This window comes from Alternaria rosae, assembly GCF_020736505.1.
Source record: "Alternaria rosae strain MPI-PUGE-AT-0040 chromosome Unknown BKA58scaffold_7, whole genome shotgun sequence".
Lineage (NCBI taxonomy): Eukaryota > Fungi > Ascomycota > Dothideomycetes > Pleosporales > Pleosporaceae > Alternaria > Alternaria rosae.
In genome coordinates, this window is record NW_025763576.1 from 632935 (window position 1) to 657135 (window position 24201).

Here is a 24201-nt window from a genome sequence, read left to right on the forward strand (position 1 = left end):
GTGCAGTCGGCCACTAAGACCAGTAGCGTAACGCCAAGGAATATCAGCCGCGTAGAGTCGAGCTGCCTGTACCACCACTACAGCAACAACCCACCCCACAGCTTCTCTCGCTCGCCCCATACGCCGCTCCAACCTTTCGTCTCCCCGAAGCTGCTTTCTGCCTACTCGACCAGCTCACTCCACAATGATGATGTCAACGGGCATGTTGGGAGAAGGTACATTCGCCGCTACAAACAAGTCGACTACTGAAGCTCACACCGCGCAGATGGCATTCACGTCGACATGAACCACCTCAAGAAGGGAGAGGTCAAGTAAGACACAGCACTTTCTAGAGCGCTGCAAGATTACTAACAACCATTGTAGCCTCGGAACATCCATGTTTGTCTTTCCCGAACCGCTGCCTCTCAGTCTCTGACAGTACTCAGCATGGCCATCAACTTCAAGGACGGTGTCATATTAGCTGCCGACAGCAGGACGACAACCGGAGCATACATTGCGAACCGAGTTACCGACAAGCTCACACAAGTCCACGACACCATCTGGTGTTGCAGATCCGGGTCAGCAGCAGACACACAGGCTGTCGCGGACATTGTCCAATACCACCTCGGCATGTACGGTACCACTAACGACGAGCCACCCACGACGCAGACGGCGGCAGCTATCTTCCAAGAACTGTGCTACTCCAACAAGGACCAACTCTCGTGAGTAAGCCATGGCTGCGCGACCATTAGTCACTGACATATATGTAGCGCTGGACTCATCATTGCTGGATGGGACCACCGACACGGCGGCCAAGTATACTCGATCCCTCTCGGAGGCTCCCTGCACAAGCAATCATACGCAATTGGTGGCTCGGGTTCGACGTACATCTACGGATACTGCGACGCGAACTGGAAGGAGAACATGAGCGAGGAGGAAGGCATCAAGTTCGTCAAGGGCGCACTCTCAGAAGCCATCAAGTGGGACGGCAGCTCGGGCGGTGTGATTCGCATGGTGGTGCTCACAGGCAAGGGTGCGCAGAGGCATCTATACCTGCCGGACCAGAACTACGAAGGGCCAGGCAAGCAGTAGGACTCGTCATGACCATGTATGATATAGCACGACATGACGATGATACCTGAACGAGCTGTATGAAATAAAAGGAAGCAAGTTAGCTAGCATATTTACACAGGAACTTGGGCCACGGGGCGTGGGATGGAACCGCAGCCACGGGCCAATCAACTGTCAGCATTGCCCCATTCGTCACCGGCCTCCTCTTGGCCCTTCTCCCTCTGGTTCTGTGCAGCATTTTACGTGGCGCGACGTGTCGAAGTGGCAGAACTACCATCTTGTTTTTATTCGGTTGGATGCAACAAGTGCTGGAACGAGTCTTGGTGGCTGCACTGCACAGTGTCGTCACATGCGTCTGGGACTGTGCAGGTGAATTGCGGCCAGGGTCTCGTTGATCTCGCCAGTCGTTGGTCTGTGACGTCCGATCCCCACGCCTTTCTCCAACAACACCTCATCACTCACCACGCTGGGCCCCGACTCGGCGCGCATCTTGCCCTTCACCTTGACACGACGCGTGCCGTCCAATTTGCTTTGGGTACGGCAGAGTAGAGCAGGCTCGCACGCGGTATCTGCGCCCCTTTAAGCTGCGTCCACGTTCGGGCTCTTTACGATAAGGCTCAACAACACGACCGACGCCTCTCACCGATCCACTGCGCCTTCGAACCACGCTCTTTGGTGCACCCAGCACAGCCCTTGTGTCGCGCCTGCCTCCAGTTCAAGACTATTGTGAACCCTTGACACCTGCACAGCCTGGTTTCGCGCGGAATGACTTCGCTTTTGGTGAGCGACTTCGGTGGGAACCACTTTCACACCAACATGTTTGGCGGCGGCAGTACGCACCAGTCGCAAGAGTCTCCTGCCGGCCATCACACTCCTGTCCGCCCGTCGCCGTCTTCGAGCGCCAATGCGCCGCGGCCAGTAGCTCCGTCTGCTGATGTTCCCATGGCGGATTCGGGAGCCCCGCAGTCGAGCTCAACACCAAGCCAGCGGTCGCAGCAGCACAACAGCTCAGAGCCAAACTCTACCGCACCCGCTGCTGACCAAGCAGTACCGACACCGCCCAGTCCGACTTTCCGCCCCCGCTCACAGCAGCCGACGCCTTCGGGCATAGACCCCGCCGTCGCAAACACGCGAACCGTTCCCTCGTCCGGTCCGCCTCCCGTCCAGCCTTCCCCAGCACAGTCCTTACGATCACCGGAGGCTTCCCCTACGCGCATCAAAGTCAAGAGTCTGTCACACATCCAGAGTTTTGCTATCGATGAGTCCAGTCCCTTCTCTCAGTCGCGCTCGCTCGCACGGCGGCAGCGACGAGACCCTGCAGAGGTTGGGCCTCAATACGAAATCAGCGAGATGCCTGTTTCAGACATTATCGAAATGGTTGCCGGACTCTTGACCAAGATCACAACAACCAACGATCGCCAGCATGACCATCTACACCGCCAAATCCCACCATCAGACGGCACAGCGGGGTTGAGTCAACAGACTACCAGCGTCCTGGCCTTTCACGGCAAGAATGTCCCCAGCATCTCAATTCTCAGCTATCTGAGTAGAATTCACAAATACTGCCCGACCACGTACGAGGTGTTTTTGAGTTTGCTCGTCTACTTCGACAGAATGACAGAGAGGGTAAATGCTGGCCCTATGTCTGGTCTTCGCAAGGCTAATGAGCAGTCTGTGGAACACTCAAAGTCTACAATGTCAGCAACTCCGGCTCCGGCAGAAAGCGCACGACCTGCATCAGCTTCCGCTCAGGCGGCGACCCCTCCTCCGTCAGGCTCCTTGGGCAAGCCGTCGCAAACGCCAGGGGACGATCCTCAGCCGCCTTCGCCGCCGCAACAAGATCTCGACGCGGATGCGTTGAATCTATCTCACTTTTTTGTTGTTGACAGCTTCAACATACATCGTCTCGTCATAGCCGGTGTTACATGCGCGAGCAAATTCTTCTCCGACGTCTTCTATACAAACTCGAGATACGCAAAGGTTTGTGTTGGCTGATACACATTATGTAAACGCATGCTAACAGATTGAAGGTCGGCGGTCTACCCTTGGTTGAACTGAACCACCTGGAGTTGCAATTTCTGCTTTTAAACGACTTCCGCCTCGCTGTACCTTTAGAAGAGATGGAGGCGTACGGAACGATGTTAGTCGAGTTCTACGCGCGTGAAGTTGCCGAGCAGCATGAACGAGAAAGCAGTGGGAAACAGTAATCTCGCCGCCGATCTATACAAAGTATATGCTACGGTCCGTTCCAATGAGCGAAGCTAGTATAACAGAGGAGGGCAAAGAAAGCATTGCGGATCAACATCCGACAAACAAGAGGATCCGTTACGTCCCGTTGGCGGTCAGAGGATACCACTATTGCGCAAACCATATGCCACGGCATATTTTTGACATCCAGAGTCTTTGTATTCTGGAATAATTTGAGAGGGCAGACATCATGCCAAAACCCACGAGGTGATGACTTTGGTCGAATTGGGCCAGCATGCTAGCGAGTGTTCTTCTTCCTTGGGTATGTGTGCGCGTAGATTCTGGGATACCAACTGCTTGTCTTTTATTTTCAAGAGAGATTGATGACATTACGACAAAGTCTCATTCATCTGAGCTTCGTTCTCATTCTCTGCCTTTTGTATTCTTTGTTTGATACCTTTTTGTGCACCATTAGGGTGGCGTTTATAGAGGTGCAATTCGAGGACATTGTCTAAATACTACGCATTGGTAAACTTTGACAGCTTTGCACATGATGATCTGGTTCCTGGTCGCAGGAACTGAACAAAACACAGTCTTGCAAACCACGAAATAAGCGCCAAAGTACACATACATGAGGGGTAGCTAGCCCGCCCCTCCATTCTAGATTTCCACTTCCACCCTCAACCAGGATGGCAGTCTCACCAAAAAAAAAGCGACCCCTCCGTCCCAAACCCCTGGATGCCAAATCGCCGCAAAACCAAGCCGCCATGAATCATGACAATACCAGAATTACCCCCGAAGCTCCCATCCCTGTTTCTTTCCCGCCCAACCAGATTTCACCCGTAGTTACCTAAGCCAGGGGTAAAACTCTCGGAACAAAGTCTACCCACGGCGGTGCCACTGCTCAGGTAAAATATGCACATACCCCTTGGCGGCCCACGTTCGTGTCTCCGTCCGAGCGATAATCTGACGCAGAGACCACTGCGGCTATAAAGCAACATGACACGTGAGACCTGAGACTAGGGCGCGGCGCGGAAAGGACCCTTGATATCGGTAATGAGATGGAGGCGGCGTGCGCTGTGCGGCGGTGGGCGGGTAAGGGGATCTTCTTGGTTTGTTTCCTTTTGAAGGGGGGTGGGTTTGTGAGTTTGTAGACTTTCCTACCACCACTCTTTTGCAAATTTTTTGGTCGAATTCTCTTGTGTGTTGCGCTGTCGAACATCTGGGTTGTTGCTTGTTGCTTGTTGCTTGTCGTTTTTCTTTATTTCGTAGGGCCTGCACATAGATTGTCATTTCGCGCGTGGTTTTGCGATGCATCGTTCCTCTTCCGCACCTGCATCCTCGTCGTCGTCTGGTACCTCGTATTCGTCCTCGCTATCGATAACGTCGTTTGTTCAGTATGGGTTCCTGGCTGCGCTAGCATACATACTCGCTGGTGCGCCTTTGTCCTCGTTGTTTACTTCGAATGCGGGTAGCGATGCGGTGTCGTCCAGCAGCGTTGGTGCGAGAGGTGGCGGTGATGTAAAAGCCAATCTAGAAAATTTGGTGATTCCTGAGCGGAATTTGAGTTGTGCAGCGCATGCGTACAAGGGTGTTTATGTGCTGAGTCGCGAGCCGCTGGTGGTGTATATCGAGGGGTTTGTTGGGGAGGAGGAGGGCAAGGAGGTTGTTGCTTTAAGGTACGTCTGTTCTTGGTTGCTATTGCTTCGAAATATCCCAGGGTATAGAAGGGGACTCTGTTTTCTATGGGACATGCCTTGAAATAGTGATGCTGCATACTTGTGGATGAAGCGAACACGACTAACAATACACCACAGTAACCCCCACTTCACCCCCTCAACAGTATGGACCTCCGGCACCGAATCCTTCAAACCCTCGATCCGCAACTCAGAGAAAGCACCCTTACCCCGCAGTCAAACGGTCAAATGCATCGAAGAGCGCGCCCGCGTGTTCCAAGGCTGGCGGCCCTACACTTTCATCGAGAAACTCTGGAGCCAGAGGTACGGTGTAGGAGGTCACTACACATACCACTACGATTGGAGCACTGCGACCAAGAAAAGCGGGCGCGTGAGTTCCTTCATGGTGTATCTGGAAGCAAATTGTACGGGTGGAGGCACGCATTTCCCGCGCTTGGAGAGGCCTGAGGATAAGAGTTGGTGTCGATTTATTGAGTGTGAGGAGGATGGTCATGCGGGTGTCTCCACGAATGGTGCTGGGCAAGAAGGAGGGCCCAAGGAGGATCTAAGCAAAGGAATTATTTTTAAGCCGATTGCTGGGAACGCGGTGTTTTGGGAGAATATGCGGAGCGATGGGAGTGGGTATGCGGAGAGTTGGCATGCGGGGCTGCCGGTCACAAAGGGTGTCAAGATTGGACTCAATATATGGAGTTGGTTGGCTGAGGGGTATGTGCCGGGGAATGGAGATGCTTGAGGAAAGTTCAGACGAACGGGTGAAGAAGATGAAGGATAAAGAAGAATATTGATATTTTCAAGAGACAAATACAAGGAAGAAATCCTGCACATGGAAGTACCCAGGTCCTGAGAGAGGCAATGATGCAGGAGCACAGGAAGAAGACGTTTGCGTCAGTCATCAATTGAATGCGTGTTGATGCGTTGAACGCGCTCAGCACGTTACATAGCCACGGTACACACTTCGCGGCACCGGCCTAGTGGATATACTCGCAGTCCTCGGAACGGAAGAGCAATAGAAGCGAGTCAAATTCACCCTACAACTTCAACTCCCTCGCCGCCTCAACGTCCACGGTAACAACCCCCTCAATCTCCCCCGCGCTCTTCCCAAACAAGAACTCATACTGCCCCCGATCCACAGCCCACTTGCCCCTCCCCTCATCAAAGTACGCAAAGTCCTTGTTCTTGATGTCCAACTTCACAGTCTCCTGCATACCAGCTTCAAGAGCCACTTTCTGGAAAGCCACAAGAGTCTTCACTGGATGCTCTGCGGCTTTCTCCTTCCTACCCACATACAACTGTACCACCGTAGCACCAGCAACACTTCCCGTGTTCTTAACCACAATGCTCGTGGTAAAGGTCCCAGGCGACGACTGTTCAACGCTCGCCTCAGTAAAAGAGAAGGTCGTGTACGACAAACCGAAACCAAAGGGGAAATGAATCTTATCCGCAGCAATACGATCGTAGTGTCTGTAGCCTACAAAAACGCCTTCTTCGTACTTGACAGTAAGCTGCCCCGTTTCGTCCCGCGTACCAGGGAAATGGCCATGCGCGGGTGCGTCTTCAATGCGTTTGGGCCATGAAATGGGTAAATGGCCAGAAGGGTTCACGGCACCGGATATGATATCAGCGATGGCGTTTCCGGCTTCTTGGCCAGGGAACCAGGCTTGAATGAGTGCGGAGACGTTGTCGAGCCAGGGTAGGGCGACAGCTACACCGGTTGAGTTTACGACTATGGTTCGCGGGTTTACGGATGCCACTGTTTCGACGAGCTTGTCTTGGGAGCCTTCGCGGGGCAGGTGAAAGCCGACTTGGTCTTGGCCTTCGGTTTCCCAGACGGGGGTGTGGCCTGTGAAGACAATGGCTATGTCGCATTCTTTTGCGAGGGCTTCGGCTTCGGCGGCCATGTCGAGATCGTGCTCGGATGCGTACATGAAGCCTAGTCTGAATCCTGGGAGACCAGCGAGAATGTCTCCTTTTGAGTCGCCAGCGGGCGGCTTGGAGTGGACCTGGATTTCGCAGGGCTTGCCTGCGGTGAATGGGACGCGGAACTCTTTTTCGGGGTTGCCGCCGAAGAGGAAGCCCATGGCATCTGGTGAGTTGTGCTTCTGCTCGTAGACGAGCTCGCCGTTTACGTGGACGACCGTGGGGCCGATGCCCGAGCACCCCAAGTAGTGTGAACCAGACTCGCTAGGAGTAAATACTGTGGTAAATCTGACCTCGCTTTCCTTGGCACTCTGTTCGAGCAGTGGAGAGAATGCGGCTTCTTTGTAGCCGTGCTTTGTCTTGATGGGCTTACTGGTGTTGCCCTGGTTGAAGAGTTCCATTTTCCAACCGTCTTTTCCCTCAAGATCTTTGCAGCCCTTCGATAGGGGTGGGATGAGTCGATATGTGGCGGCTCCCTTGGCGAATTTGAATTCTACGTCGTTTCCGTAGGCAGCTTTGAGGCCTTCTTCGGGAGTGATGCGGTAATGAGCGTTCAACGAAGCGCTTCCGCCACCATGGATCAGAGCCTCTTTGGCCAGTCCAAAAAGCCCGATCGTCTTACCCTTGACCTCTTCTTTCCTGAGCGGCAAGACACCGTCATTCTTTAGCAGAGTAATGCCCTGTCCGGCAACATCCCGGATAAGTTTGCTATGCTTCGGGTCGACGATAGACTGCTCAGGCGGAATCTCTGGGTTCTCGAACGCGCCGACCTTCTCGATCAGGTTCAGGACATTTCTTGCTCGCTCAGTGATGGTGGCTTCGGTGACCTGGCCCTTTTTAACAGCCTCAAGGACAGCTTCGGTGCTGCGCCACCTCGTCGGACCAGGCATCTCTAGATCCAATCCAGCGTTCAGGGAGTCAGCTGTAGAGTTGGTACCACCCCAGTCGCTCATGACAAGTCCTTCCCACCCCCATTCGCCACGCAAGACTTGCTTGAGGAGGAACTCGTTCGAATCTGCATGAGTTCCGTTGACCTTGTTGTAAGATGTCATAACAGCGAGGGGATTCGCTTCCTTGATAGTGATCTCAAAGGGCTTCATGTAGATCTCCCTCAGCGCACGCTCAGACACAATTTCGTTGACCTTCAGGCGATCTGTCTCCTGCTCGTTGGCTACGAAGTGCTTGATGGTGGCTGCAATGCCTTTCTCTTGCAGCCCGCTGACGACATTGGCGGCCATCTTGCCAGCAAGATATGGGTCTTCAGAGAAGGATTCAAAGTTGCGACCTCCAAGGGGATGCCTATGGTTGCACATGGTAGGCGCAAGACTGAGACTTTGTTAGCAGTCATTATCCGTGTCGTACATCAGCAGACATACAGCACACGCGCACTCTTCGTCTTAGTCTCTTCAGCCAACGCATGGCCTATATGCTTTGCATTTCCGGGATTCCACGTCGCGGCTGAACATACGGCAGCAGGGAAACATGCAGCTCGTGTTCCTCCTGTGAATACTTCGCCACGTGCACCGTTCGGTCCATCGCTAGTCTATTATACGTCAGTCACTGTAACGTAAGTTAAACGTTGCAGAGCTAAGTCTTACCTTGATAGCGGGGACGCCCTTGTCCGGTACAGGTACAGTTTCCCAAAAGTCCTTCCCAGCAAGAAGCGATATCTTCTCTTCTAGCGTCAGAGACTGGAGGACAGTCTCAACTTTTGAACCCATCTTCTCAGCGGTGTCGTAGAGAAGCAATTGCCCAAGAAAACTCAACAATGGTGTGAAATGAACCACGCGCTACCGTCCACTCGCCCGTAGTGACAGATATACTCAACAAAAAGACCGCGTAACAAAAAGGGTATCACCGCTCTACACCCCCCTCCACCGCGCAGGATCCCTGGTATAAGTACCCCAACGCTGCTTCTCTGCCCTACTCCAATCCCACACGGGAACCCTGACCGTCTCTCCGGGAAGCACACCATTGTCGACCGCATCGGTGCATCTCAAGACGCTTCGTGTGGAGAATTGGAGGAACACATTCGCGCATCATTGGCGCGTCTCGAGATCTACCGTAGTGGCACTCGTAAGCGTGCCGAGGTTTTGCCATGGCGGACGGCCTGATCGAGCTCTGATTCGTACCTTCCCAATGGCGAGCCGTCGGCAGGGCGTTCGCCGAAGTTTAGCCTCGAGGGTAGGCACGGAGTTTACCCACTCGACGTCAGATGATACACGGGACGTGGTTTAGATACGAACAGGCCTGTGTTGCAGGAGTGATGAGTAAACTTTAGAGGTCGGTGAACACGCTGGAAGTTCGATGGTAGACTGCTGATGGTGTTGCTGGTTGCGCTTGTTGCGCTGCTTGCTGAGTCAGATCTTGATGAGGCAAACTTCCGAGGCTCAAACGGCAGTCGCAGGGGACCCACGTTGGCTTGGCTGGCGCCTCTGTGGTGCTAGGTGAAGCTTTTTGAGAAAACTATACGTCATGTTGTGTTTCTGATGGCATTGGATTTCTCTACAGCTTCAATACTTCTTTGCAAGAGGACTGTCTGGTATCCCACATATTCCAGCATTTCCAGGTGTTAATTTCTTGTACATTATCCGCTTTTGAGGCGCACGGCATGGCTGCTTCGTCGAAGAAGTCTGGGGAAATCGAGCCCACGGTGAGCCGGCGGCATCCGCTCCAGCGATTTGACTCTCCATCCAAGGGATTTTCGGGCGCGTTGCACGTAAGTAACAGAGAAAGAGATATGAACAAAGCGTTACACAAGGCCAAATATTGACGAGTATTTACCTTATAGGTTGCTGGTCTGATCAGCTTCTACAGTTCCTTCAAGTTGTATGTCTGCATCCCGCCAACTTTGCACCTAGCTAACATGAGAACAGCCTGGTGGACAACCCCAATGTGTTTGTATGTACACATTCTCTGTATATGCTACATCGTCCTGGAAGAAATCATCATCGCGTATTACTGTCAGTCTAACACGCGCAGAACTCATCCTTCGGCTGGCATCTCCAATTCCTAACTATAATCGGCCTCTCCCTCTCGACAATAACCTTCCTCCTCGGCCTCATTGCAGACCTCACATCCACCGCCCTCTCCGCCTCTTCTACCCTCCCCTCCAACCCGCCTGCCGTGGCTCTCTCAGACCACCTTTTCCGCCTAAAGAACTACCTCGCGCTCGTAGCAGCGCCGATTGAAATCACCATCAGCATCCTGTACTGGACGTTGAAAGCTATTGATGGGAAGCTTTTGGTGCAGCCGTACGTCGTCTCATCCTTACCCTTGATTCTGAGATTGTTTCTGTGACGTACGTTGTTTTGCTGACGGAAGACTGGTAGGGATATACCGCTACCACCGGCTGTCTACGATATAGGATTCCATCTCGTTCCTGCAGTTGTTTTGGCGTTGGATTACATACTGCTTTCTCCGCCATGGCCTACCACGCCGATGAATGAGTCTGCGCCTATGATCACACTCGCTCTCTCCACTGCTGTTGCGTTTATGTATTGGATCTGGATCGTAAGATTATCCACTCTCAAAACGCCCTGAGTACACTCAGCTAATTACGCATCGTGTTTTAGGAAATCTGCTTTTTGCAGAATGGCTTCTACCCCTACCCCATCTTCGCGATGCTCACGACCAATCAGCGAATCGGGTTGTTCGTTGTGAGTGGAGTGATTATGTGGGTAGTAGGTGGGCTGTTGAGGGTGCTGTATGCGAAGATTAATGGTTATGAGAGTGTGGAGCATCTGGAGAAGGTACGACGGAATAAGGTCATGGGCGGTAGTGGGAAGTGGGAGTAAGAAGGGTAAGGTACTAAGATTTGTATACGACTGGATGATAGTATGACGTGCGGAAGCCATGGAAAGCATGACATGGAGGCGGATGATGTAGACAGGTATATTGCAGGTGAATGATCAGAGCGGGGGTGGAAGCCACGGATCAGATCTAGAAGTTATGAGGTTACGTGACCGGAAGACAACAAACTCTATATATTAAATATGTAAGGGAGAAACCATCGATACTGTACATGCCCACCAGCTTCTTACCAGCAGTCCCATGCTTGCGAGCAAAATGCGCAGTGGGGTGAGGCATAGAAATAAGAAGAACATGCCTGAGTATCTGTCCAGCGATCCCATAGCGCGCCTCTCTGAAGATATCGTATTAATCATGTCGTATGTCGCTACTCGTCGCAGCGTATATCATGTATTATCGTGTAGAAAATATGGATCAAAAAGAAACGCAGAAAAGTAAGTCGCATGCATAAGTCGGTAGATGGAACGAGCGCGAACAGTTGGGTATCCACTACAGCACGGTGAAGCGGAGCGTAGGTATCGCTTTGGGAAGGGAAGGAGGGCGCAATGTCCAAGCGCTTAGCTTGTAGACGGTGAAGGTGGAGCTGTGATGGTACGTTGGTCATCGTCATCTTGGTCCTGTTGCTGGTAGGCGCTCGCGGTGTTGTAGAGATGGCTGGTGTACTGGAAGGCCTGTTGATCAGGCCCAATGCCATAGGAATAGGCGGGATATTGGTAGGCGTTGCTCTGATGGCCATGAAAGTTATCGTAAACCGTATGATGGAACGAAGGTAGAACATTCTCCTTGTTCTCATACTGGAATGGGTCGTTGAAGGGCTTGTAAGAGTTGAATGCAGGTGCAGGGGATGGAGATGCTTGGTGTGTAAAGCCAGATGTAAGATAGTTCATGCCATTGGGCTGTGAGAATGGAACATCATCGTCGTCTTGGAAAACATCAAACTGCTTCCGCTTCGGAGCACGGTTGTTGCGACTATGATCGTAGCCAGCACGGCCGCGATCATCATCGTATTGGTTGCGGCTGAGAATGGGAAACACAGGCCGCTTGGACTGTCTAGTAGAGCGGCGAGTATTATTTGCATCAAGACTGGCGAGTGCAGGTCGCCGACGTACGGGCTGAGGGCTCTCAGTCTTGATCTCGACCTCGTCCTCTTCGTCAGACTCCGAGCACGAGATCCTGCGCTGGCGTTTGAAAGATCCCAACGGTGTGAAGATGAGCTCAGTAGCTTCGACTACTTGGGAGTTGAGCTCCAGCTGTTCGACGACAGAGCTGTCCTTCTTCTGGTTCCTCTTGCGCCGCATCTCTGGGGTAGCAGAGTCGAAGATGTCCATGCCAGGCCAGTAGACCCCTTTGAGTTTGGTCGACTCGCTCACAGCCATCGGATCTGCAGCCTCAGCAGGTACGTCTTCAATGGCACACGAAGCCGCAGCGTTGTATCGGTATGACCTCCGGCGCTGCTCGCTCGGATCAGAGTATTCACTGGAGGTATCATAGTCTGGGTTGGTGTAGCTGCGAGAGCTGGCGCGAGACTCTGTAGGCCAGTACTGCATATGAGATGCGAAGGTATTGCGATTGCGAAGGACCGGACCAGTAGGTTGCGGCGTCGGAGAAGGCGACTGCTCCAGCTTGATCATCGTATGCTGCTGCTCCGACAGGCGTGGATCGAGGAGAGTGCTTGCTGTGGCGCGACGTACGGGACGTGGCGCGGGGGCCTCGATCTTGAGCGGGGGCGCCGGCCGGGCTGCATCAGGTGTAGTCAGTATCAGTCTCAAGTACAATCGGATGCAGGCGGTGGCCGTACCAGCGGGTCTCGCGCGGGTACGGCGTTTGTCCTTCTGGTTCATCCGCTCCGACATGAGCTCTTCGACAGCCCATTCGGCATACCACTGGTCGTATGTCTCAATGAGCCGACGGGATGCATCCTCGTTGGTGGAGCGGACCTTGACCTTGTAGTAGTTGGATAAGTGGCCTTTGCTGGCGATGTGGGTGAGCAGATGCGAGACATCGCTGAAGTTTGGCTTCTTGGGGCAAATGTTGCAGTGAAGCGGAATGTTGGCCATGCCGAAAGCCTGGCGAGGCTGCACTATGTCAAGGTGAAAGCTGCAGTGTGGATGCGGTGTTTGTAAGGAGCGTAAGTGAAACAAGCACAAGAGCAGCGCAGTAGTGAAAGCAAAGAGCGTTGCGAAAGGAGCGGGCTGGGAGTGAAGAAGGCGAAGTGACGGTGAGAGAGATGCTCATGAGAGACCTAGTACAGAGATGGCTGCCGGTCACCGCGGTAGCTCCTAGCCAATTTCCCGAGCGAATAAAGGGAGAGCAGGAGAGGCGCCAGTACTTGTAGGGAAGAAGAAGAGAGGAAGGTGCAGTATCGCAGTGAAGGAATTGCAGCAAGAAGAGGTCTGTTGGTGGTGTTCTAGCAGGCAGAGCACGTGGGAGCTCGGCACTGACGAAAGAGGAAGCCACCCTCACTTTCCTCCCGCTCTGTGTCTCGACGCCTATGGGGGAGACGCGAGGTATTAGATAGTGGGAGGATAGGCTTTGGATGGATAATACACGGATACGAATACAGCTGAATGGTCATGGAATCTACAAGCACAATGCGATACAACTGGCATTTGTTGATGGCATTCTCGCTTACTTACCTAAGCATCTACGAGTGACTGAGCGAGGCATGCAGCTGCGCATTGGTTAGTATACGCGTTGAAAAGCGAGAGCAGTGGTCACATACTACACAGGGTCTACTTCTTCCAGACCGGGATACTTCAGCAGACTGAGACCAGCAATTCCAAAGACGGTGTGGAAGACGTCGACCATGTCGCCAGGCCGGTCTGCGAGACCACCCAGATCCGGGTCCTATCATTCATGGTTAGATGGCGATGATGGTGAAGAGAAGCCACACCCACCTGGCACTGCAGGATGAAGCTCGTCAATTTCTGACCGTCTATCCAGTGCAGCTTGTCTAACATGGCCATGCTGCTCATGACCCACCAGCTGTAGCAGACGTCTTCCTTCTTCTCTGGCCGGCCGTTGAGGCCTCCGTTCTTGAGCTGTCGTTCGCTTAGCCAGGCGCCCAACTTTTCTTGGTTGACAAGGTCGAGTCTCCCCGCGATGGTCAGTGCGCCAACACACGTGAACACCTGACCAGAGTGCGACTCGGCCCCAGGGCTGGTACCGTATCCTCCGTCAAAGTTGGCGCACGAGTGGACGTATTGAGCGGCCTTTTCGACATCTACAAGTTCGAGCAGGCCCATCAGAGACAGGGCATTGAGAGCACCGTAGAGAAAGCGGGTATCCTGCTCGCCCCACTCATCGCCTGCAAATGTGCCCGTCTCGCGATCTTGCAAATCGGCGATGACTACCATTATGAGTAGACTATGACGGCCAAGATGCAGATGACTTACATTTTGCAATTTTCAGGCGGGCGCCGGGGATGCGTTCTTCAAGCTCACCGAAAGCGTCAAGCGTCGCGAGTATCTGCACGCCACTAACGGTATAGAGCATATGGGCATCATGGCCCGGTGCAGCACCGAGGCCGCCATTATCATGCAGACACGAGATGACAAAGTCGAGGATGGGAGCGCGTGGAAGGGCGTCTGGGTGGCCCAGGAGATGCAGGGCCGTCAGTCCCCAGTAGAGGCCGTTGAGGCGCAGATGTTCGGTGAGCCAGTACTCAAGCTCATCTTTGCGCTGCAGCGGGTCAGCGCGGGATTGGATGGCCGGGTGCTTGCGCGGCCACTGGGAACGGGCTACGCACAGTGTCGAGGCTCTGGATATAGGCGACGTGCTTGTCGACGAAGAGGTGCATCTCGCTGGGCAGGCTGGCTATCCCAGCAGCGCGCCCGGGCCCGGAAACAAGAGACATGTTAGACGGGTGTCAGATGTGGGAGGAGTTGGTGGGAGCTGGCGGCGCGGGAGGGTCTAGTCGAGGCAGCATGGATGGCGCCGACAGGGTCTCATAATTTCTGAAACGAGACTTGGCACATGAAGCATTTGGCAGCCGCGACAGCCTCGCCATGACGATGCAGTCGAGGGTGCTCTTGTGCAGCGTCGATAGTCTGCCTGTCTGCCGTCGATAGTCTGCCCGCGATAGTCTGCCTCACCGCCAGGCGGCACTACGCCCGCCGTGGACAGCCGTTTGCGCACACGGCTGCTGCTGATAGCGCTTGTGGGCCGAATTGGGGGGTAGGGGTGGTGGTCGGGTGGTGGCAGCGTCGCGCCTCGTACTGTACCTGGGGCCGTGCGCGGTGCTGAAGTCGTTGCCGCCATCCTCTCGCAGCCCTTGGTGCCCTTTGCTCGCAGCATTGCAGAGCCTGTCTGTGCCTTGGGCCCCTCCATCGCATCACCACAGAGACACGTGAATTGTGTTCTTTTGCTGACCAAGGCGCCGCTCACCGCATTCCCTCTGCAACGGCCGCCCAGCCTGCGCTCCACTCGCTCCCTTCACCCCAGCTCCTCTCCCTCGTCGCGGCGCCCCGTAGAGCCCGTCGAGTCTTGTGTGTGAAAGTGGGTGAGTAATGCCCAACACCGGCTCTGCGACACCTCGCTCGCCGCTGCCACTCGTGCCCTCGCCATGTTGTACCACCGTCAACACTCGCCATAGCGCCGCCCGGCCCCTTTCACGTTCCGCAGCGCTTGCTGACCACATCCCAGACGTTGCATGACCGCCTCAGCTGCCCGCGACCGCCATACTCCACCAACAGCCGTGACCGCGTCTGGTCAACCGTCGTCCAACTCCGCCTCGAGACTGCCGTAGCACGCGCTCGGCATCGCCTGTCCTCCCGGCTTGCTGCATGGAAGCAACGTCCTGCCGGCGGTGATATAGACTCGACACCCGCTGCCGACGCTTCGAGGCACGCCCGCAGCCAGCGCCGACCAGGCTCTCACGGTTCGTACCACCCCGCGCGCCGTCTAATACCTCCCGCTGGCTTTCACCCCTCTGCGCCATGTATGAGTCCGCTGCTAACAGTCATGAGATACAGACTCGTTGACCGCGCAACCGCCCATGTGCCGCAACCACTGAGCCTGCCACCGCTTCCTTCTCTACACGCGCCGCACCGTCTATCCACACCCTCGCTCGACTGCCTGCACATTGGCGCCCTCGTCCCACGAACACCCATTGAGGTACTGCGGCCCCCGACCTGCACGCTTGGCAGCAGCCATTACTGTTCAAGGGAGCCGTGCTAAGGAGTCAGTAGCCCTGCGACCCTCCACGGAAAACAATACGAAAGATGCCCAAGTCCTCGACCCTGTCGCTGGCTATGCGGGGCAAGCCAAAGGACAAGGACAATGCCAACGGCCCTATGAGCCCCAAAAGTCCGAGGTCGCCAGATATGCCCGAAGACCTCGACTATGCGACTCCCAATGCCTCGTTTCATAACATGCCACAGTCACCAGCCTCACCCAAGCCTCGCAAGGACTCCAAGAGCATCTTCTCCAACTTCAGCGCCAACAAGTCGTCATCACGCCTTAACAGCCAGGGGAACTCGATACGGCAGCTTCCTGAACAACAACACTCGCCCAGCCTATACTCCAACGGGCGCAGCGGGGCTTCGACACCAGACCTTGGCCGCCCCGTGCGCACCCCCAACTCGGATGGTATGGCTGCAGTAACCCAGACAAACAGCGTGTCGCTAACTGCCACAGACAACCGCTCCGAGGTAGTACGCTTAGACCAACGGACGGGCTCAGGCAACTCCAACGACTCCTCCGATCCCCACGCCGACTCCTCAAAGCGCAATACTATCAAACCGAAGAAGGGCATTCTGAACAGGTCGAAATCCATCAAAGACGGCGAGAGTTCAGGTACCCGTGCAAAATTAAACAAGGCTCCGCCAGGGCAACTGTCACCAGACATTGCGGGTTCGTGGACGACGAACGGCGATGGGCCCCCGCTGAAGCCGGCGCCCATGGATAAAGGTCAATCATGGCGAGGCATAGGCAAGCCACGAACACACTCGGCAGATCGTCAGGATGGCTCCAAGCAGATTCCACGGGATGTCGACAACGGGCCACGAAGGGACAAGTCGGAGCAGATGTCGCTAGCCTCTAGTTCGTACAACGAGACCAAGGGACACGGCTTCATCTCGAAACTGGGTTCAGGGGCTCGCAACATGGGGGAGAAGATGGACTCTGCCCGCAAGGGCGTATTCGGCAAACTTGGACGAAGCTCAAGCAATCACGAGAGCCAGACGCCAATATCGAACGAGCCCTACGTGTGCAAAATCATTCACAAGCCATTGATTGAGCAGACGAGGCTGACACGAATATCGACCCGCCTGGAACAGTCACGCGACAAGACTGAGTTCTGGATGCCAGCTCTGCCTTGGCGGTGCATAGAGTAGGTCATGCTTCGATTCATGTTCCACCTGTGAGGCTAACAACCACTCTAGCTATCTGAACATGCGGGGCTGTGAAGAGGAAGGCTTGTACCGCGTCCCAGGGTCAGCCCAGCAGGTCCGATACTACGAACGCAAATTCGATGAAGGTAGTACTATCTCATTCATTTCCACGACAATTGCTCACCAAGCCACAGACCGAGACATCGATTTGATCAGCGATCCCAACCTGAACGACCCAAACGTCATCGGTTCACTTTTCAAGAACTGGCTCCGACAACTGCCAGATGAAATCTTTCCAAAAGCAGTCCAGACGGCAATTCAGCAAGAATGCCAGGGCGCCAAGACGACGCCGCAAATGCTTAAGGATGAGCTCTCGAAGCTCCCACCATTCAACTACTACCTATTGTTCGCGATTACCTGCCACATTAGCCTGTTGCACTCATGCTCCGAATTCAACAAGATGAACTACAACAACCTGTGCATCTGCTTCCAGCCGGCAATCAAGATCGACGCCTTCTGCTTCCAATTCCTCATTCTGGACTGGCGAAACTGTTGGCAGGGTTGTTGGACTGAGAAGGATTTTTTGACCGACGAAATCAACTTCCTGCACCATGTAGAAGAAGTTGAGTCCCAGCAGCAGCAACAGCAGGAACAACAACAGCAACAGCAACAACAAAAGCAGCAGCAGCACCTACAGCAACAACAGACTCCATCCAGAAACGGCCCACCTCAAAGCGCTGGGAGAAGCAAAGGCACGAACTCGCCCCAGGTGCCGCCTCCGAAGAAGCCGGCGACGATGCGGAGTCAGTCTACTGACCATGTCAAGTCATCCTCGCGAGGACTTTCATCTGAGAGGAATGGACGTGCTACACCGCCGAACCCTTCACTGGTCTTGTCGGAACCCTCAAGCAACCCTGTTCTACGTATGCGGGGCGGCGGCTATAGCGAGCGCGAGACGTCGCCTGAGCGAGTCACGTCGTCTTCAGACAGTCGAGAGGGGGTTCACCATGTGAGAAGCACACCGCGTGCGCCCCCTTCGGTCAGCACCGAAGCGTCCTCAATCGATCTAGATGAGAATGCCACACCGACTCAAGCACAACATAGTCGCGGGCCATCTGAATCGACGCAATTTCGATTGGACCTGCGCGATCCACCGGGCTCCCCCTTCAACATCAAATTTTGACGCGCAAGCTGAGAAGACAGCGGACCATGTGTTGAGCGCCTCTGGATGAGGTGACTATAGAAGAAGGGTTGGATTTGACTGCTTGGTTTACGCATGTTCGCTTCGTCCCGTGTGGGCTGCCACGAGGTCGCGATACCCGTCGTTTGACCACTCTGAGCTCGTGGCAGCCGTATTGCCCAATAATTGTTCAGTAGCCAGCGCTGGAGTTTTGGCCGCGTATTGATTAGCTGCTTGTTTAACCCTGCATTCTGCATTGTGTTGCATACGGGCGTTGGGAGAGCGGGGCGGGAAGAAGTAGCATTTTGAGCGGGTTCATTTGTATCATATGTGGATATCGTCGCGTGGCAGAAAGCGTTTCCATGGCAGTTTCAACGTGTTCAACAATTTCCTTCGTACCAACTGGATCGAGTTGGGACGCATGCCTAGCCCCCGCGCTATTGGAGTAGAACTTGTCGAGGACGGGGCCACATGGGGCGCCGACTGGGGTTCAAGCTTGGGGCAATGACGTTTCCCGCGGGTTGCGCTTGCGGCTCGTATGCTTCGCGACCGCCCACCGCCGATCTCACACGTCTCCAGGCGCTGCTTCCTTCTCTCCACACAGAGGGCAATTGACCCTCAGAAGCGACTGCGCAGACGGCTTTTGGCCTGTTTACTACCTCCGTCGACCGCGCTGCTCCTACACTGCATTACTACCACACTCTCTGACTGCATCGCCGCCATTACTACGTCAAAGATAGATATCCTACAGTACCGCTATCCACCTACTGTTATTGTTTACCACCACATAGCTCTCCCGCAACCCTTCAGTCTCTCAACAACATCATGTCTGTGGCCCTGCCAACACACCCCAAGTCTTCGGACCGCAAGGTCGTCTACCTGCTGCCATTGACCGACTACGGCGTCCCAGACGTCGCTGGCACGTACATCTACCTGCCTCCCCCCACCGACCCAGCCTACTCGATTTGCTTTCAGATCCAGGGTACCAGCTCGATATGTCGCGAGGGCAGTCTCTGGGTGAATATCCCCGCTGAGGGCGAGAAGTTCAAGCGCAGCCAGTACCGCGAGTACAAGTAAGCAGCCTGCCATGCCTCGCCTGGTCACATGTCACTGACACGCACCGCAGACTGCAGCCCAACTTTACTGGCATGTGTGAGATTGAGATCCCCGTTCACGAGGCCAATGCCTTTTCCTTCTACACGACCTACACACCGCTGCCGCAGTGGTCTTTCACAGACGTTGCATCGCCTGAACCCACGCGGACGGACACCTACTACATCGACATATGTCCAAATCTCAAGCTGCAGGGCGAGCACTTGCCGGTCGAGGCCGTCTGCATAATCTCTTGCCTGTCCAAATTCATGGGCAACTACCCGACGGACTGGGACAACCACCTGCAGGGCATGAGCCAGCGTGGCTTCAACATGGTACACTTCACACCCTTGATGATGCGCGGCTCTTCAAACTCGCCCTACAGTATTTACAATCAACTGGAGTTCGACAAGGCCATCTTCAAAGAAGGCGAGAAGGACATTGCGAACATGATCCGAAAAATGCAGAACGAGTTCAATCTGCTTGCCATGACCGATGTCGTCTGGAACCACACGGCCAACAACAGCCCATGGCTCGAAGAGCATCCAGAATCCGGCTACAACGTCGACACCGCTCCACACCTGCGACCTGCTCTCGAGCTCGATACAGAGTTGTTGCAGTTCAGCAAAGACCTCCCCAAGCATGGTCTACCCACCACATTCAACAGTGAAGAAGACCTTCTCAAGGTCATGCAAGGTGTCAAGGACCACGTCCTTAGCAAGGTCAAGCTCTGGCAATTCTACGTCATTGACGTCGAGAGAGATACCAAGGCCATCATGGAGGCTTGGACCTCTGGCCAAGCCAAGTTCGTTGATGGCAGCTTTAGTGAAGCTGGGCTTCGCGGGCTCGATGCTGTCAGGAATTGGCCACTGAAGCAGAAGGCAGACTGGTTGGTCGAGCATGCTCTGCGCGGCGGTGACCGTATGGGCGAGCGCTACCGTCGGACAATGAACCCGAACATTGCTGCTAGCCTACTGTGCGCCTTGTTTGGTCGCTATGACACCCGTACTAGCAATACTCCTGACGACCGGGCAGCTCAAGGCACCATCACGGCTATACTCAACGAGGTCAACCTTCCATTCTACCGCGAATATGATGGAGACCAAGCAGAGATCATGGAGCAACTCTTCAACCGGACCAAGTACGTCCGAATGGACGCCCATGGTCCCAAGCTTGGCGAAGTCAACGACGCGAACCCACTCATCGAGACCTATTTCACGCGCCTGCCACTCAATGAGACCACAAAGAAGCACAACCCCGAAGCACTCGCGCTGGTGAACAACGGATGGGTATGGGCTGCAGATGCGATGCGAGACAACGCTGGGCCCAAGTCAAGAGCATACCTGCGGAGAGAGGTCATTGTCTGGGGCGACTGCGTCAAGCTCCGATACGGAGATGGTCCAGAGGACAACCCTTTCCTTTGGGATCACATGGCCAAGTACACCCGGCTCATGGCCAAATATTTCCAAGGCTTCCGCATCGACAACTGCCATTCCACCCCTCTGCATCTTGCCGAATACATGCTTGACGAAGCACGTAGCGTCAACTCAAACGTTATGGTCTGCGCCGAGCTCTTCACTGGGTCTGAAGAGATGGACTACAAGTTTTGCATGAAGCTCGGAATCTGCGCCTTGATTCGAGAAGCCATGCAGTCATGGAGTACTCAAGAGCTGAGCAGACTTGTTCACCGTCACGGCGGTGTTCCCATCGGCAGCTTCGAGACTGACGAAGTGCTCAATGCTGCACAGGCGACTGATGGAGCTGACCAGACGAAGCCCATTGTCAAAAAGATCAAGCGCAGCCCCGTCCACGCGTTGTTCATGGACTGCACGCACGACAACGAGACGCCAGCTCAGAAGCGGGATGCACGCGACACGCTGCCCAGTGCCGCGCTCGTCGCCATGTGCGACTGCGCGACTGGTAGCGTCTTCGGTTACGACGAGTGCTACCCTGAACTGATCGAACTGGTGCACGAGAAGAGACTGTATTCCTCTACCAATTCCACTGGAGGCGAAATCAAACCACAAGCTGGAGAAGGTGGTATTGGTGGCATCCGCAAGGTTATCAACGAGATCCACGTCAAGATGGGCAAGGAGGAGTACAATGAGACTTATATCCACCACGACAACGAGTACATTACCGTCCATCGGGTCAACCCTCACACCAGGAAAGGTTACTTCCTTATTGCCCACACCGCATTCCCCGGCTACGGCAACGGCAATGGAGGCTTCGGCAAGACCAAGCTACCAGGCACTCAAGCAAAGCTCGTCGGCGCCTGGAATCTTGAAGTCGACAACAGTCCCGAGACAAGAGCACGTATCATCGGCGACAAGACGACACTGCGCGGCTTGCCCAGCAAGACAAACGAACTTCAAGGCGTTAACATCGAGTCGGCTGGCGATGACACCACGATTAGTATCCCAGACAAGTTCCCACCAGGCAGCATCGCTCTCTTCGAAACCTGGGTGCCCAGCGCAGAGCATGCTGAAGGTCTTGACAAGTTCGTCACTAGCGGAGCGCGTTCGGCTTTCAGTGGTGTCAACCTCATCGACCTCAACTACATCCTATACAGATGTGAAGAAGAGGAGAGGGACGCTACGGACCACAAGGACGGAACATACAACGTCCCAGGTCATGGCAACTTGGTCTACGCTGGTCTGCAAGGCTGGTGGAGTGTCCTACGCGAAATTGTGAATGAGAACAACCTTGGCCACCCACTCTGCAATCATCTGCGTGAGGGTCAATGGGCGCTCGACTACTGCCTTGGTCGTCTTCAAAATATCTCCAAGAAGCCGGAGTACGTCAACATCAAGGGCCCCGCCGAGTGGTTGGAAGCGAAGTTCGATGCCATTCGCAAGGTCCCCAGCTACATGCTTCCGCGATACTTTGCTCTCGTCGTCCAGACTGCATACAACGCTGCAGTGGAGCGAGCCGTTGAGCTCATGGGCGAGAATGTCCGCGAGGGTAACCAGTTCCTCAAGAGTCTCGCCCTTGTCAGCTGCCAAGTCACCGGCTACATGAACAGCGCTTCGTTGTGGCCTGAGAAGAGCGTACCCAGCATGGCCGCTGGTCTCCCTCACTTTGCCTACGACTGGGCACGATGCTGGGGACGTGACATTACCATTTCAGCCCGCGGTCTCTACATGGGAACTGGCAGATATGCCGATGCCAAAGAGCATATCTTTGCCTTTGCCAGTGTCATGAAGCATGGCATGGTTCCCAACCTCCTCGGTGGTGGCAAAAACCCACGCTACAACTCCCGCGACTCGGTCTGGTTCTTCCTCCAAAACTGCCAAGATTACTGCAAGATTGTGCCCAATGGCATGGAGCTTCTTCAAGAGAAGGTCAAGCGCCGATTCTTGCCGTACGATGACACATGGTTCGCTCACACCGACGAGAAAGCGTACTCTCAGTCCTCCTCCATCGCGGAGGTCATTCAGGAAGCTCTCCAGCGACACGCCTCCGGCATAGAGTTCCGGGAACATGACGCGGGCCCGAACATTGACAGCCAAATGAAGTCCGAAGGCTTCAACATCAAGATCTGGACCGACTGGGAGACTGGTATGATCTTCGGTGGTAACCAATCAAACTGCGGCACATGGATGGACAAGATGGGTGAGAGTGAAAAGGCTGGCAGTAAGGGTATCCCCGGTACACCACGAGACGGTGCTCCGGTTGAGATCATCGGTATGTTGTACAGCACAGTACGCTGGTGCGCCGACATGTACGACGCAGGTCAGTTCAAGTACCAGGGCGTTACCCTCGACGATGGCAAGAAGACCGTCACCTACAATGAGTGGGCCGACCTGATCAAGGCCAACTTCGAACGCTGCTTCTACGTTCCTCGTTCGGCAGAAGAAGACAGCAAGTACGACGTCAACTCGAGCATCATCAACCGTCGTGGTATCTACAAGGATTTGTACCGCTCAGGCAAGGAGTACGAGGACTACCAGCTGAGGCCAAACTTCCCTATTATGATGACGGTTGCACCGGACCTCTGCGATCCTGAGCATGCCTTGTATGCCCTCCAGATGGCCGACAGGGTGTTGCTCGGTCCACAGGGCATGAAGACACTCGACCCCTCTGACCTCAACTACCGTGGCTACTACATCAACAGCGAAGATTCGACTGATTTCGCCACGTCCAAGGGCCGCAACTACCACCAAGGACCCGAGTGGCTCTGGCCCACAGGCTTCTTCCTGCGAGCTCTGCTCAAGTTCGATCTCAAGCGCCGCAAGACGCCCAATGAACGTGTCGAGAGCTACCAACAAGTCACGCGCCGTCTCGCCGGTTGCATGAAGGCTATCCAAGAGTCGCCGTGGGCTGGTCTGACGGAACTCACCCAGAAGGATGGCGCGTTCTGTGGTGACTCATCCCCAACGCAGAGTTGGAGTGCTAGCTGCATTATCGACCTGTTCCAGGATGCGCGCGAGTACGAGACGGAGGGGCAGCAATCTTCGTCGTAGGCTGATAAGTTTGGTTTCATGAGCCTCATCGCGAAGATGAGCTGAAAGGTATTTATACATGGTGTGGTGGTGTAGGATGACAAGAGACTCTTGTTGTAGATACCTAAAGTAGTCTCCTAATCAATCTTGAATTCATACCTCTTCTTCACCATGATCTCCACGTCCAACAGTACCTTTTTTTTGCATTTCTGCATGCTGCCAACTAGATTGTCGTGGTCACTAGAATGCTCTCGACAGACTTGTTGTACCAGCCCATACTAGTCGTATTGAACAAGCAATAGTCGACGGCTTGGCAGACTCGGCGAAGCAGTGAAGTACCCAATAAAGCGGTGTCGAGTAGCAGTATCGCATATATGCACAAAAGAAAAGGAGATAGCACATCAGCTTTATATGACATTACTTCTTTCACCGCCATTATGCTAATGCACCCTTCGCGGTAAAAGCGGCTCATCCTTTTCTTTTACCCGCCT

General features: G+C 54.4%; 9 protein-coding genes across 9 annotated transcripts; 6 read left to right on the forward strand and 3 right to left on the reverse strand.

Annotated features, from left to right (window-relative positions):
* The first annotated feature begins 62 nt into the window (after positions 1 to 62).
* BKA58DRAFT_205789 (nucleophile aminohydrolase) lies at positions 63 to 1443 on the forward strand. Its single transcript, XM_046165934.1, has 5 exons — positions 63 to 215; positions 266 to 311; positions 364 to 378; positions 426 to 701; positions 750 to 1443. The coding sequence occupies exons 1-5, from the start codon at positions 185 to 187 to the stop codon at positions 1069 to 1071; spliced, it is 690 nt and encodes a 229-aa protein (XP_046023166.1). The 5' UTR covers positions 63 to 184; the 3' UTR covers positions 1072 to 1443.
* A 423-nt stretch (positions 1444 to 1866) lies between these two features.
* BKA58DRAFT_318378 (cyclin-domain-containing protein) lies at positions 1867 to 3257 on the forward strand (the record flags this gene model as incomplete). The annotated part of the gene is made up of 2 exons (XM_046167671.1): positions 1867 to 3030; positions 3081 to 3257. The coding sequence occupies 2 exons, from the start codon at positions 1867 to 1869 to the stop codon at positions 3255 to 3257; spliced, it is 1341 nt and encodes a 446-aa protein (XP_046023167.1).
* A 1063-nt stretch (positions 3258 to 4320) lies between these two features.
* Positions 4321 to 5815, forward strand: BKA58DRAFT_205793 (uncharacterized protein). Its single transcript, XM_046165935.1, has 2 exons — positions 4321 to 4916; positions 5055 to 5815. The coding sequence occupies exons 1-2, from the start codon at positions 4549 to 4551 to the stop codon at positions 5665 to 5667; spliced, it is 981 nt and encodes a 326-aa protein (XP_046023168.1). The 5' UTR covers positions 4321 to 4548; the 3' UTR covers positions 5668 to 5815.
* Positions 5816 to 5962: 147 nt separating this feature from the next.
* On the reverse strand, positions 5963 to 8572 carry BKA58DRAFT_441524 (glycoside hydrolase superfamily; the record flags this gene model as incomplete). Its single annotated transcript, XM_046173827.1, has 3 exons — positions 5963 to 8177; positions 8228 to 8394; positions 8450 to 8572. The coding sequence occupies 3 exons, from the start codon at positions 8570 to 8572 to the stop codon at positions 5963 to 5965; spliced, it is 2505 nt and encodes an 834-aa protein (XP_046023169.1).
* Positions 8573 to 9462: 890 nt separating this feature from the next.
* Positions 9463 to 10648, forward strand: BKA58DRAFT_403396 (FAR-17a/AIG1-like protein-domain-containing protein; the record flags this gene model as incomplete). Its single annotated transcript, XM_046171786.1, has 6 exons — positions 9463 to 9570; positions 9643 to 9680; positions 9728 to 9752; positions 9834 to 10105; positions 10184 to 10364; positions 10427 to 10648. 6 exons carry the CDS (start codon positions 9463 to 9465, stop codon positions 10646 to 10648), a joined length of 846 nt encoding a protein of 281 aa, XP_046023170.1.
* A 319-nt stretch (positions 10649 to 10967) lies between these two features.
* Positions 10968 to 13001, reverse strand: BKA58DRAFT_205874 (uncharacterized protein). Its single transcript, XM_046165939.1, has 2 exons — positions 12460 to 13001; positions 10968 to 12399 (listed from the first exon to the last, which is right to left on the reverse strand). Exons 1-2 carry the CDS (start codon positions 12716 to 12718, stop codon positions 11219 to 11221), a joined length of 1440 nt encoding a protein of 479 aa, XP_046023171.1. The 5' UTR covers positions 12719 to 13001; the 3' UTR covers positions 10968 to 11218.
* Position 13002: 1 nt separating this feature from the next.
* Positions 13003 to 14836, reverse strand: BKA58DRAFT_205873 (geranylgerany transferase type II beta subunit). Its single transcript, XM_046165938.1, has 5 exons — positions 14410 to 14836; positions 14057 to 14342; positions 13559 to 14010; positions 13384 to 13508; positions 13003 to 13332 (listed from the first exon to the last, which is right to left on the reverse strand). The coding sequence occupies exons 1-5, from the start codon at positions 14515 to 14517 to the stop codon at positions 13290 to 13292; spliced, it is 1014 nt and encodes a 337-aa protein (XP_046023172.1). The 5' UTR covers positions 14518 to 14836; the 3' UTR covers positions 13003 to 13289.
* Positions 14837 to 16785: 1949 nt separating this feature from the next.
* BKA58DRAFT_206030 (Rho GTPase activation protein) lies at positions 16786 to 18339 on the forward strand. The gene is made up of 3 exons (XM_046165941.1): positions 16786 to 16996; positions 17045 to 17139; positions 17188 to 18339. Exons 2-3 carry the CDS (start codon positions 17055 to 17057, stop codon positions 18174 to 18176), a joined length of 1074 nt encoding a protein of 357 aa, XP_046023173.1. The 5' UTR covers positions 16786 to 16996; positions 17045 to 17054; the 3' UTR covers positions 18177 to 18339.
* A 375-nt stretch (positions 18340 to 18714) lies between these two features.
* Positions 18715 to 23879, forward strand: BKA58DRAFT_206020 (glycogen debranching enzyme). Its single transcript, XM_046165940.1, has 2 exons — positions 18715 to 19246; positions 19300 to 23879. Exons 1-2 carry the CDS (start codon positions 18999 to 19001, stop codon positions 23729 to 23731), a joined length of 4680 nt encoding a protein of 1559 aa, XP_046023174.1. The 5' UTR covers positions 18715 to 18998; the 3' UTR covers positions 23732 to 23879.
* Positions 23880 to 24201: the final 322 nt, after the last annotated feature.